This window comes from Grammomys surdaster, unplaced genomic scaffold (assembly GCF_004785775.1).
Source record: "Grammomys surdaster isolate TR1022 unplaced genomic scaffold, NIH_TR_1.0 174, whole genome shotgun sequence".
NCBI classification, from domain to species: Eukaryota; Metazoa; Chordata; class Mammalia; order Rodentia; family Muridae; genus Grammomys; species Grammomys surdaster.
Genome location: NW_021604622.1, coordinates 21029744 through 21044026, shown reverse-complemented (window position 1 = coordinate 21044026; position 14283 = coordinate 21029744). Strand labels below are relative to the sequence as shown.

Below are 14283 nucleotides of genomic sequence, written 5' to 3'. Positions count from 1 at the left end.
ATTATTGGAACCCAGCCAGGTTAGTTTAGAAAGCATCTCCACTCATGGTGGTGCTGCGGCACCAGAGGTCAGTGATTGGCACAGAGAGAATGTGACCTGCAAAACATCAGATGTCGACTCTCTGGTCCTTTACACAAAAAGTGCACTGTCACAGTCTAAAACCAGGAGCGTGAATGACATGCTACCTCACAAGTTACATCAATGACGCATCAAATCCTAACGACTACTGGTTCAAATGTCAACAATTAAAGGAGGACCCTCTGTGGTATAGCAAGTTCTTGAGAAGACGCTGTGCTAAAATAATCATTAAAAGTCAGTTCTAATAATTGTAAAGGGTTTGGAAAAATACTCAAATATGCGCAAAGAAAAAGAAAAAGAAACTTTAATCTTCTTACTCACACATGCCAGATGATTTGGGGAGTTATTCTTTCAAGGTTTTTCTGTGCATACTTTTTTTTTCTGTGAAATGGGCTCGAGGTGGGGTAGGCCTTGAGGAGTGCATCCTTGATAGCTCCCTGGAATTACTCATTTGTGAAAAGAGTGATCTTGGGCTGTGGAGAACTGTGGGAGAGAGCTCATGTGCAATACCTTGGGCTCCATCTTCAACAATATTCACACACACACAGACACACACCACACACACACACACACACACACTCGGCTACAAGGCTCCCATTACAGCCTGCATACACTATGAACCCTCTGCCTCCAAACCTCACACACCAAATACAGCTCTTTTCATCACAGTGTAAAGGTGACCAGGCTTCAGTTACTTGTCACAGCGATGGAATCCACCAGACTAGTGTACTCTCGCTAGTTAATGTCGTTTTGGTTGTAACTTAGAGAAAATGTGTCGGGAACAGGTTTATACTAAAGAAACGAGGGAAGAGGATCGTTTGGGACTTTCTGTATCTGCAGACACAACCGGACTACTGCTTCAGGTGTGGCTACGTCTTGGATCTGATTTCCCACACTCATCTCATTGTCAGGGAGACAGTTTCCTCTAAGTGCCTAAAGGCTGCAGAAGTCCCCACTGCAGAGCCCCCATTCCATGTCTAACCAACATAGAGCAACCCTAGAAAGAGAAGCGTCTTCCTCAAAGGAAAGAAAAGGAGTCTTCCCAGTGTGTCTTAGTCTGTTGAGGCTGTGATGATAAAAGAAGTAGACATGGGCATTTATAAACAATATAAACGTGTTGCCCACCCATCTGGAGGCAAGCCGACGGTCAAACGGCCAGCCAATGTGATGTCTGGTAAGGTCTTACTCTTTGCTTCTGCCACGTGCTCACATGACAGACGGGGCCGAGGAGTAGAACACGCCTTTCTATCTCTTTTATGAGGTCACATCTCATCCATGAATGCAGATCCCTCTGGGTGGAATCACCTCCTGAAGGCCCCACCTCTTAATCCAAACGCACTGCAGATGACATGTTAATTTAGGAACTGGGCCTACGTGTTCAGCCCGTGGCACTGCGTCGTTCGTTTTGATACTGACTTTCCTTTGCTGCCTGGTGCCTTATCTTTTAAATATATAAGTATTTAAACCAAGTGTCTGAGGAAATTTTCATCTCAGAATTACAGTTGTTGGATCAAATAGGGCCCAAGAAATTCTATCCTGTCATATGTCCTCTCTCTCTCTCTCTCTCTCTCTCTCTCTCTCTCTCTCTCTCTCTCATCTGTAATGTATCTAATCTATCTATATCTATATATCTATCCATCTTTCTAACCTATCATATATCATCTATCATATTTATCCTTCCTATCTATCTATCTATCTATCTATCTATTATCTATCTATCTATCTATCTATCTAATCTACCTAATCTGTCAAAAAAAACCAAAGGTCCATGAAGGATGAAGAGTTTCAATTATCATTCATGAGGCGTGTTGTAAGGGGACGAGCTACAAGATTCCAGGCTGCAATCTCCTGCCACTGCTTTGCACCCTCTCTCTCTCTTAATCCTCAACCCTGAAGCAGAATTTGTCCTGTCAGCAAAGCAGGACAATGAATGGAGTTTGTCAGCCCAAGGAGTCTCCCCAAGTAAGCAGGCCAGAGAAGAAGTACAATGTGGTCTCTTTCTGACTCCGAGATGTACTTGAAAACTGGGGTGGGGTGGAGCGGACAACCACGACAGCTGAGCTCGCTTGTTCCTCTTTGGCTAAATATTAAAAACAGGCTTTTTGTTTCATCAGCGCTTGAGCCCAAAGCAGTTTCTTCAAGACTTTTTAGGTCTTGCCTCTCTCCAAACTGTTTCATTTGTCGGAGCATTTAGCAACCCTCTCTTTTCCTTGGCATGTTTCTTGTGGACAGATGCCTGCTGTCCCTGCCAGGCATGAAAGAGGAAGTGTTATCCATTGGGAGGTGACACTGTTGACAAGAACATGTAAGAATTGAGCCTGTTGGCAGAGGGCGGGAAGGAACACATCTGCAGCCCTGCGAGTGTGGTGAAGAAGACAGCGAGTAGACAGCCTCGTGAGAAGTGCTCACACAGAGGCCAGCAGACATCACACAGGAGATCCAAGGCAACACCCTCTGTTCCTGCTCTCTGGAGCAGGACTTGGACAAGTACCTAGGAAAGTACTAAGTGCGGCCAGGTAATAGGCAGGGGATGGGGTGGGGTGGGGAAGCTAGAGGGAGTATTCATCTTCAGTGGTTCCGAATGCTTCTCTTAAGGATATCTGAAACTGGTGGGACTGGAGGAGTCAACTTGGAAGGTCCAGAGCCAGGGACCGCCCACACCAGAGTCAAAGTTCAGAGACGCCAAGTCAGCACAGGTGTCAGGAATTTGAGGAAGAGCAAAGAAATCCAATTTCATAAAAAATAGCTTAAAAAGAAAAAAGGAAATCCTATGTTCTGTTCTGGAACACCATAACAAAAAAAGTCACAGAGAGTTCCACCCACCACCCCCACATCTCCCAATTCCTCTTAGGGATCCCGGCAGACACCCCCGACACCCCAGCCAGCTCTTTAGCTTTCCCTCCTAGCAGCAGCTGCTCTAAGAGCCAAGGCTCACGGGTGCTAAGGTGTAAGTGGCTAACACAGCAGTGTTGTAACTTACGTGATTCATCGTGATTTTCAGCATTCGGAACACATTTTACAGTTGTTGTGTCGTTAATAATCACTCTTCATTTTAAATTCAAAAACACACTTTGAATGGTGCCCCAGAGCCCGCTGGCACAGGTGAAAGGCCTCCATCACGGTGGCTAAGCATCCCCACTGGGCAGCCCTGCCTTGCTGTTGTTTCAGGGAGCCCCTGCTTTCCCAGCCTCCGTAGGCCATGCCTCGGCTTCCATGTTTCTGCTTCTCCCTGCTGGAGCTTTGTAGGAGGAGCTAAGGTGGGAGGAGTTAGGAGAGGAAGAGGAGAAGGAGGAGGAAGAGGAGGAGGAAAAGGAGGAGTGGGAGGAGGAGGAGGAGGAGGAGGAGGAGGAGGAGGAGAGAGAGAGAGAGAGAGAGAGAGAGAGAGAGAGAGAGAGAGAGAGAGAGAGAGAGAGAGAGAGAGAGAGAGAGAGGAGGATGGAGAACCACAGAGGTATGGAGAGCAGTCATGGGGAACAACTTATAATTAGGTTAGCTAATTGGGATACAACTCTCTTTGTATGGGCATCTTGTTATTGACTATTACCGAACATATAAAGCCTTTGATTAATCTATAAGAATTAGAGTCTCATTCTCTTACTAGGCCCTCATGGATGGCAGAATGATCCGGGCACTGCCCAGCCTTCCGGGCACTGCCCAGCCTTTCAGAGACAGCGTGGAAGATTGGCAGAGCCATCTCCCATGCTGGCGTCCCGTGGGTGGCAGGGCTGGTGCTTCTGGCAGGCCGGTTCTAGCTGCTGTGCGCACGTGGCCTCTGGCCACAGAACATGGCGGTTGAGCTAGGCAGAGCCGCCACAGCTTAGATAGTCGGCTTGAGCCGGAGGCCGATTTTAAATATTTACTACAACAGATCTTGGCTTCACCCGACTCCCAGAATCTGTCCATCTTTAAGCTGTGACCCTGCACATCACCAATCCTGGACAGGCAGCTTCCTGAGTGTCCTAGTATTTTAGTTACTGATCATCTTGGGAAAACGATCATGTGTGGCTTTTGGTGATTGTTGAGTACCTGGGAAGAGATTTACATTTTTTGAGAATGCCTTCCATGTGGCCTTGGAAGCAAGGTTCAAGTCCTACATGGTTCGTGCTAGCGGGATGACCTACGGTACGATATAGTAAGCTGTTTGTGCTTCCGCTTTCTGTCTATGGTTGGGAGAGTGATTGTGTGTATCTAAATGGAGGTCGTGGGATTAAAGGGGAGACACTTGCACAGGCTGCCCGTACAAGAGCCAGGTCACACTTCCATAGCAGCGTTGCCATTATCACCTCTTGACTTACACACTACGCTCTAGTACAAACACGGTGACCCGAACTGATTATGGTCCAGGAGACTTTTCAGTGACTCAGGAACTTCATGTAAATAAGAGATAAGAAGATAAGACACAACGCAGAATGCGAGGAGAAAAGGCGAAAGAATGTCTCAAATTTTCAAATACAGAAATACCGACATTTCGTAAAGTCGGTGAATGGTCCAAAGACCTGCCCTGACAGTCTCTGGAGGAATAGATAGATAAACAGATAGAGAACAGAGCCATGTTCAATACACCCTTAGAGAAACCACGGTCCCAGACATAAGGAAGTATCATCTACCATTGATAGGTTGACTGACACTAAGGAAGCTATAATAAGTGTAGCTCAGAGGCACAGCGTTTGCCTGTAAAGCTCAAGGCCCTGGGACAGACAGCTCGGCACTGAGGTGATAATGATGAATATAATGAAGATGATGATGACAATGATTAGGACAACAGTGATGAGGATGATGATGGTGGTGGTGATGATGATGAGTGTAGGATAAGATAAACAGCAATGAGAACCTTCCTCCACTGTTGGAGCCCAAGCTCCACAGGCTCCCCTCCTAACAGGCTCCTCCCCCGACAGGCTCCTCCCCCGACAGGCTCCTCCCCCGACAGACTCCTCCCCCGACAAGCTCCTCCCCCGACAGGCTCCTCCCCCGACAGACTCCTCCCCCGACTGGCTCCTCCCCTGACAGGCTCCTCCCCTGACAGGCTCCTCCCCGGGAATTGGAAGAGACCACAGGAGGGGGACCACGTGTGCTTCTGGCCACAGAAGCTTCTCAAGTAGAGCTTCCCCGTCCTCTGGCTCCTCTGAATCTCCAGGCCAGCACACACGGAACACCATACGGTGATTTCTCGAGAATTTCTGCATAGAAATGTCATATTTTCTGATAACCTCGTTCTGGGACAGTGAAAACACAGACTCAGAGAGGTGCGTGTCCGCCACTGTTCACAGCAGTATTTTGTACAATGGCCAGAGTGTCTATTGATGGATAGTGAATGAATACGTTGCGGCATTTGCATAGAATGATATCGATGGATGACGAATGAATAAGAATTGCATAGAGTGAAATCTCATCCATCCCAAAAATGGAGGCTCTTAGACACACCACCGACGAAGTTAGGAGATGTGCTACAAAGGCGAATCCAGTCACAAAAGGACAGATTCTGTAAGTTCCCACTTACATGAGGGTTCTGCAATGTCAAACTCGTCAAGACAGGAAATACAATGGTGATTACCAGGACTGGAAGGAGGGGACAATTGGAAGTCAGTATTCAGTGGGTGCCAGCTTTCCTTGTGAGAAGATGAAAAAAAATTCTAGAAGTAGATGGTTGGTGATGGGCGGATCTCAGTGTGAATGTTACTTTTCATTTTCTGAGACAGGGTCTCACCCTGTAGCCTTGGCTGGCCTGGAACTTGCTAAGTAGACCAGGCTGGCCTTGAACTCATAGAAATCTGCCTACCTCTCCTAGTGTTTACACCATACTTGGACAATGTGATTGTTTTGAATGCCAGTGCACCAAGTACCTACTGGCCGTCAAATGGATACTTCTCAAAGGTTTCTAATTACATTTATTTGATTATTTTGTGTGTTCTCACGCACATGCGTATGTGTGCACGGGTGTGTCATAGAGCCCTGTGTGGAAGACAGAGGACAGCCTGCAGCAGTAGGGTCTCTCCTACCACGTGGGTCCAGGGGACTGAGCTCAGATCTTAGGCATGGTAGCCAATGTCTTTATCTGCTGAGCCATCTTGGCGGCCCATGAAAACAATACATTCCATGTCTGTCTGTCTGTCTTGTCACAAAGACAGTAATTAGGGCTGAGACAGTTGGAAGTGAGGGTGAGCTGGAACTTTTCATGGTTCTTGGCTGGAAGCCTGATATTGCTTTTACTCACGTGTTCTCTCAGGAATTCATTCCCTGAATACTGAAGAAGTCCATTGTACGTTGGGTTCTCAGTATGCAAATCGTAACAATGGACCCTGCATCTCCCTTTGCAAATTTCCTATTTGAGGAAGATGTAGAAGTAGAAGCCAGTCTGTAACCAAATGCAATGAGTTCACATGTTAGTGACTTCAAGGATGAAATAGCCAAGGAGAGTAGAGAATGACTTAGCCCTGGAACAAGCCAGGGGCACATATTTTCAAAGCAATGTCTTTCTCCAACAAAGGGAGTGTGGGGCTTTTTATTTCAGGAGCCTTTACGTATTCATAAAGGAAAGCACTTGGCAGTGGGCGCATTCCTGAGCGTGCTCAGTTAGGGATATGTGAACACACTCCATTTAAGATCATAATTTAAGAAGAAATCATAATAGACACATTCAGGGGCATGCTTGATTGGAGGGCAAAGAACACGTGATTGAAAGGCTGGAATGAACGGGCATGCCTTTGTGTCTATACAGCTTGCCCTATAAAGTTTAATCTAAAAATAAAGGAAAGGATGGACTCTCGGAAGGAGTGTTCATGTAAGAGTTGGTACTTAAAAGTACCTGTCTCACTGGCTAACAAGTCTACCAAGGAAACTTTGAGTAGAAATGATTTTGTAATGATTACAGGAACAAAGTACAATGGGGTTTACTGCTCTCGTGAAAAAATCACACTGTTCTAGCCCGGGGCTGGCCCATATATGAATAAGTAACCCTGAATAAAATGCATGGTTTGACAGCAAGGGAAACTAGATTAGGCCGCATCTTCAATGGTCCTGGACTCTCAGATTCCATTTTCAGAGTTCAAATGGTCATGAAAACAAACTCTTCGCTGAGCTACTTGTTGGGAACTACTGTCCAGACTGCCTTGTTCCCTCCCTCCCTCCTTTTCTCTCTCCTTCCTTCTCCCCTTCCCCCTAACCTGCATAACCTTTACCCTAGCTATTCACTCTGACTGCTCCAGGGTAACAGTTAGGGTCTCGTAGCATGGTTCTCGGCGCGTCTCTGATTGTGGACGTTCGCAGGTGGGTATTTTGGTGACTGAGTTTGTGAGAAGATCTGAGGGAGAGGCTGTTGGTGTGAAGTTTTTGCTGAGCTTAGTCTTTAGCCTCAGCATGCACATTCCTAAATACTCAAGTTCTGAGCTCAGCACTAAGGATTCTTGACCAGTGTTCGTCCTACAAAGGGTGCACCATCTCTTCTTAAAAACAAAAACAAACAAACAAAGCATCCAATCTCATTGTCATTAAAATGCGGTAAATCACACAAGGGTTGACCAGAAAGCTAATCAGGCATCTCTATGTGTATGTTTTAACTAATGTTAATGTGATGATGCTTATATGCAAAGCTATCATCCCAAGAGGGTTGTACACATTCAATTCCCATGAAAAAGAGAAAAAAAAAAACCAGTCTTATGGTCCCATTTTACAGGTGAGGAGAGTGAGGCACAAAACATGTTAATTTATGAAAACCACATGGCTAGTGTCCAGGCAATCATGGTGATCTGGCTCAAGGTTCAGGTCTTCAAATATTGCCCTAAGAGGCTGCCCACTCAGCTTGGAGAACAGGACAGAACTTTAAGAGATAACCATGAAATCTTAAATGTGGATTAACTGAGGGGATTTTAGGCCAGTCTAAACAGCAGTGTTCATAAATATTATTTTATGTGAGGTGAGACGGGAGACTGGGTGGCTAGTTTGTTTTAGTTGAGGGACTCCAGTAAATTTTATCATACCACAAGAAATTAGACTCGGTTCTTTCAGTTTCTAGAATGGGCAATTTGTTCTGGTCACTGCTCATAACCTTGTTTACGTTAAACAGGCCCAAATCTTCAGTCGTTAATTTTGTGGAAATACTGTGCCCCTAAACACGCAAGGGATAGTTTATGCCTGTAGAAAACCGGGCCCCTCAATGTTAAATATCTGAGTTGGACAAGAGATTTTTAAACACAGCAAGCTTGGGAACATTTATATTGCCGTCTGTGAATCTTGTGCTGAAAAAAATGTTTGAGCGACTGAGGTCAGACCTTAGTTTGAATTCTGCACTAGCACCAGATGGACCTCAGTAGACCTGGGTTACGCTACCAATCTCACGAGCAAATGCAGGGATTCGTGAAATACACTAACAGGTAAAATGCGCACGCAGACCACACGCCCGGTGCCAGTTCTCAGCTGCCTGGTGCTGTCTCAGACTCTTGGTCTCACAGGGCTTTCAGAGGCATGACTAAATATCTACAATCTTCTGATCCTTTGTTCTGAGATCCAGAGAGGCTTGCAATGTTTCAGTCACTTGTTGACATTGCCCACGGCTATTGAACTCACTTGAAATTCCAGGCTGTTTCCACATCTTTCTTCAGTTATGGCGATTATTTTTCCAGAGACTGCCAGGATATTCCACATGCTAGTCTGTCTGTCTTTCTTTCTTTCTTCCTTTCTTTCTTTCTTTCTTTCTTTCTTTCTTTCTTTCTTTCTTTCTTCCTTCCTTCCTTCCTTCCTTCCTTCCTTCCTTTCTTTCTTTCTTCCTTTCTTTCTTTCTTTCTTTTTTGTATCTGCAATCTGTCAGCACTGGAGAAAAAGGAAGTACTCATCGAGATTTTAAATAATTCTCCTTTTCCTTCTTCTTGAAAAAAGAAAGGCGGGGTCCATCAAATTAGGAAATCAGGAGCAAAAAAGAAAATCTTGTATCTTTTTCTTGTTAGGTCATTTACTTTTCCTGTTAGCTGTTTGTATTTGTTTTTTTTTAAACAATTAAGAAATTACTTTATAGAACCACCTTATCAAGAATGCTCTTGTTCTGTCTCTAAACAGTTCCAAGCACACACTGCTTTTGCTGACCCTTGGACAAAGACAAGGAAGCCCAGCCCCACATAGAGGAACAAGCCCCCAGGCGCAGCTGCTCCTGGATCACAGTCTCTCGCTCTCCGTCCCTTGGTGAACCTGGAATCGAGGCACCAAGCTGTCCCGGGGTGACAGTCATCGTCCCTCGGCCCATCAGCCTCTTCTCCAAGTTCGCTGGCTCTGGTGCAGAGCTCCGGAGACGACTCCGGATCCCAGCAGGTAGAACGCCCCGGGTGGGCATAGAGGAGCAGCTCCCTGGGCAGAGCCGTCGCCTCCGCAGTGCTCGGCCGGGCTTCCGAGCTCTCCATTCCCCCACGGCCGCGCCCTCTTGGACAAACTCTCCCTGAGGCTCCGCCCCCAGGCCCCGCCCCAGCTTCTGAGTGGCCGTGCCGCGCGTCAGTCTGCGCTCGGGGCGGGAACACGGATGGCTGTCACCATAGCTTGAGCTGGGGACTGCGGCTGCGGGGAAGCGAGCAGGGCGCCGGGCTGTAGCGAAGGGTGCGCGCGGGTGGAGGCGCGCAGCCCGCATGGAGGCGCCGAGGAGCGCGCCGCGGGAGCGGGAGCGCGCTCGGACCACCTCAGGTGGGCGCCCGGATGGGCACAATCTCCCGAGGGTGTCGTGGCAGCGAGGGAGGGATGGTTGTGGCGTGGGAACGGCTACACGACGCGCGTGGTTGTGTGTGGGTTGCATCTGAACCTCCGGCAATCGGAGAGAGGCGAGTCTGTCCAGGAGTACCCGGGTGCGTGGACCTGCGGGTTGGTGTCCTCGGGGGAGAACCAACTTGGTTGTAAACTAAGCTACCGGGGTTCGCGCCTTGCAGAGGATGTGGCCCACACCTTTTCAGCAACCAGAGTTGTAAACCTCAGAGAACACTCTTGACTTAAAAAAAAAAGCTCACCAAGGGGACAGGGTGACAGTAGATCGCTCTTGCATTTCTGGCCCCTGCGCCACTGGGTAGTAGTGGTCTGTCCTCCCCAAAGACCTTGGAGATCAAAAGTGTTTTTTTCTTTCCTGGTCCTCAGCTGTGTCTGTGATTCAGTTTCTCTAGGTTTTGTTGGGCCACATGCTGGATCCTGTGTTTCTACCACACAAGGAATATGAGCCTAGTAGTGGATCTGAGCTGTGTGTGTTCTCACTTTGGGTGCACAAATTGGGTTGCTGGACACCAGGAATGTGTCTTAATTGCTGTTCTCCGTCCCTGTAGGAGCTTCTGACACAGCATTGTGTTGTGTAGTGGAAGCAACATTCTTCTAGGAGTCAGGACACGAGGTCTGGACGTCAGTCCACCCTAGAGTGTCTGGGTTGGAGTTAGCAGCTATTCAAGACACCAGCCATTCGTGAAATGAGTGCTGGACAAGTTAATACTGAAGGCCTCTCCTAGCCTAGCCGTCTGTGACTAAATTACCCTAGTCTCAGAAGTTTAGAGAATGAACTCATTTGTTTAACCTTTATGCACCTCAGGTTATTATAGAATTAGCCAAATATTTCCTGTGGGTGTATCCAGTCGAACATTTTTATTTTGTTCCTTTCTTCCCTTAGTTTGGCAGAGAAAAGAAAGTTGGAAACAGAGGTAAGGCCACGACTGGAAAGAGCTGGTTTGGGAGACTTCAGAATGCCTACTTTGGCTTAACATAACCACCAACCTTTCTCTGCATGAAGTCCAAGGCGTTTCAGTGCTCTGAGTTTAGGGAGAGAGAGGGCCCTTTGGTTTGTTTCAACTGTGGGGTCTGCTGTAGGTTTACAGGACAAAGTGAGATCCAAGAATCAGAGTGTAGAAAACGTTTCTCTTCCAAATATAACTGCTGAGGACTTAGGAACATAGACGATCATCTTTGCTGGTTCTGTTTGCCAAAACAGACCCCCCCCCAAAAAAAAAAGACCCAGTGGTCTTAAAGTCACGTGCTCAAGCTGAAATGGAGACAGCCTTTTGGTCTACCTCTTAACTATTTGCTAAAAGAGAGACATAGATTTGTTTTGAAGATAATAAGTACGCCTTGACAGAAACCAAAAAGACAACAGAAGAAACCCCACAGAACTGATGAGGGTGGAGAAGGGGTTGGGGGTAGTCTCTTAAACTATTGTTAAACGTGTTTCTGTATTGAAAAATCACAGGGCAAACATCTGTAGACAGCAGTACTAGAAAGACCCTGTCAGAATATTGGATAAGGATGAGGCAGGCATCTTGAAGGTCATTTCATCCGGTGCTCCAAACCTCAGAGAAGGCACCATCACCTACAAGGGGGATATGATGATGCTGTAAAATCAGCTGGCTTTTCGGCGTCTTTGGCAGACCTCTGTGTTTGAGAGTGTCACGTGTTTTCCTTACACGGCACCTCCAACTCTCTTACTCCATGGTCCTTAACTGTTCGATGGCTTGAGGCATGGCTGTGATATCATCTACTGCTGTCCCTAAGTGTGATGGCGACGTGCACATCCTCAGCCGTGTTCTGAGGAGCTACTCCGCTCCTTGATGGACCCTAGGTGTTGGGATTGAGCCAGAATGCTCAGTGTGTAATGGGGGAATACCATGGGCCAGGTCTGGCGTTCCAGCCACATCCGAAGCAGCTTTGCTTCCTATTATTCTGTTGCTGTCGTGGATAAGGATTTTGTCTAGGGAATGTGTTCTGAAGGTAAACCAAAATTTAGAAAGCAATGAGTCTCCCTTGTGGCTTAGAGCACTTATTATAAAGTTGTTCTGGTTGTTCACGGCCCAGAGTAACTGCAATGCTCAGTGCTGCTGGTATTACTCTCATCTTTGCCTTCTATCATGAAGCTGCTTATTGCTTATCTCTGGATACAAAACTGCTTTAAATGGGAACTTGTGCAGCCAAGATCCCAACCTTAGACTTAGACTATTCTGCCAATTAAAAGCTGCATTCCAAATGTCCTGGGTTCCCTTATGCCCAAGCCCTTCACGAGTCACTGACCTTATATGTGGAACAGATGTGTCACGCCCACTCTAGGCACCCTGTCTCCATGGGTGAGCACAGCATTCTCTAGGCAGGTGGGTGAGTTCAGAAGGTGAGCATGTCTGTGCTCATGGAGAGAGGTGAACTGGAACAGTTGTCGACCAAGAAAGGAGTGATGCCCCCATGGTGTGCTTGTACTTTATGTCCATGGGGAATATAGGGGATGGGTGTTTATACTGGAACTAGTGCCTGCAAAGCCTCTGACCTCAGAGAGCTGTGTGGTAAGGAGGGTAATCAGGCCGTTAATAACTGTCCTGAGGAGTCAGTAGCTGAGGGTGGCCCAAGTCCTGGTTCTAATGGAGAGGGAAATAATTTCCTTCTTCGAAAAAAGATGGTTTAAGGACTTGAGGGGGGAACATGAGTGCATTACACACACACACACAGACACACACACTTACAGAGACACACACACAGACACACAGACACACACAGACAGACATACACAGAGACACACACAGACACATACACAGAGACACATACATACAGACACACACAGACACACACAAACACACACATAGACACACAAACACACACACACACAGATGCACAGACACACACACACACATCTTAAAACCAGGGATCTATAGTTGATATGTTGTGCTATTTTTTTGCTTCATTTTTAGACTTCTCTTATTTCTATGCGGTGACTAGCCAATGGCATTTTTTTTTTTAAGCTTATGTTTTATCTAGGTAGAGATTCTTTACCCGTGTAGTTATTAATGGAAAAGTGTCTTTTGCGGTTACCCAATAGACTTTGGTTCACCAGAGGAAACTTCTCTGGCTCTCATGGGGTTTGAGCACCCTGACTGGCTTGTCTCTTCTCAGTGGTGCTGGATACTTACTGTGTTCTCTAGGTGCTACATAGGGAGACACTGGCAACAGAGGCAAACGAGTTCTGTGTGATTCTCAGCTCTAGTTCCGTGGTACTTAGAGCCATTGTAGATGTGTGGAGGGCTTCCAGTTCCTAGTAGCTCCAGGAGCCAAATACCAGCCCAGGTCTTTACTTATAGCAGATTCTTAGCCATCCATCTACCTGGTCATCTCTGAAACAGTCCTGGCATCTACGTAAGCAGGCCATGCAGTTCCTAGCGAGGGCCTCTTCAGCTCACTGGACCCGTTCTCAAGAGAGAGCCTGGGCTGCCATTTTTATACCATTGTGTTGACTGAGATGACTTTCAGGCTGGGTATACAAGAAAAGAGAAACTACAGAACTTTTTTTTTTCCATGCAAGCTTCTTGAGGCTCTCCAGTTCTTTCGATATAGTTCCTAAAAGCACTGACATTCAGGAGTTATCGGACAGATGTGTTCACCCAGAGGCCCTCCTCTCTCCTCTGTCCCTTTGCGCCATCTAATGAATGGATGGTTACTTAGATACTCTGTTTTCAAATATTGAAGTTATGCCTGGCATGGTGGCACACACCTTTAATCCCAGTATCTGGAGTCAGAGGCAGGTGGATCTCTGTGAGTTCAAGGCCAGCCTGTTCTACATGGTGAGTTCTTGTGTCCATTTATTTGATTGCAGTTGATTTCATGGATGACTGATGTTTCTTTCTAACACACCAGCAAAAGGGTCTTTATGTGTGTTGTTTTTCTATACCCCTTGGTCCTACCTAGATGTAGTCTATTTAAAACACCAACAAACAACTTTCCGGTTTAATCGGTGGAACAGCAGACAGGTGGCATCATGTTTAAATTAAAAAGATGGTAAAAAGTTTACGTTTATCTCTAAGAGATGGAGGAACACCATCTGTCGTTACTGTTGCCAGGATTCCTAGGAAATAAAAATCCCAGGAAGTGCAGGACATAAAATATTATGGCTGACATGTTTCTAAATGATGAATTTCAGAGAAGATCTTTTGTTGTTATCTTAACCGTGTGGCCACCGAATTTTCTCTGGAGAGCAATCCTCCCCCTCCCTCCCCCCCCCAAGCTTGGAGAGAAGAGGAATATCATTGAAAGTCAAGGGCTGAGGGAGCTGGGAGAGATCTCAGGTGATGAATACTGCCAAGCAAACAGGAGGACCTGACTTTGAGTTCCCAGCACCTACATTACAAAACCAGGAGCAGTGCTGTGTTGTTTGTACTCTAGATGCTCCCTCTCCCTCTCCCTCTCCCTCTCCCTCTCCCTCTTCCTCTCCCTCTCCCTCTCCCTCTCCCTCTC

At 46.7% G+C, this 14283-nt stretch overlaps 1 protein-coding gene across 1 annotated transcript in view; it reads left to right on the top strand.

Moving 5' to 3' along the window:
• Nucleotides 1-9608: 9608 nt before the first annotated feature.
• Otulinl (OTU deubiquitinase with linear linkage specificity like) overlaps nt 9609-14283 on the top strand; it is a 25584-nt gene continuing 20909 nt past the window's right edge. Inside the window, exon 1 of the mRNA XM_028767661.1 lies at nt 9609-9735. Within this exon, the coding sequence (XP_028623494.1) occupies nt 9681-9735 (55 nt within the window). The 5' untranslated portion in view covers nt 9609-9680. The remainder of the gene's footprint in view (nt 9736-14283) is intronic.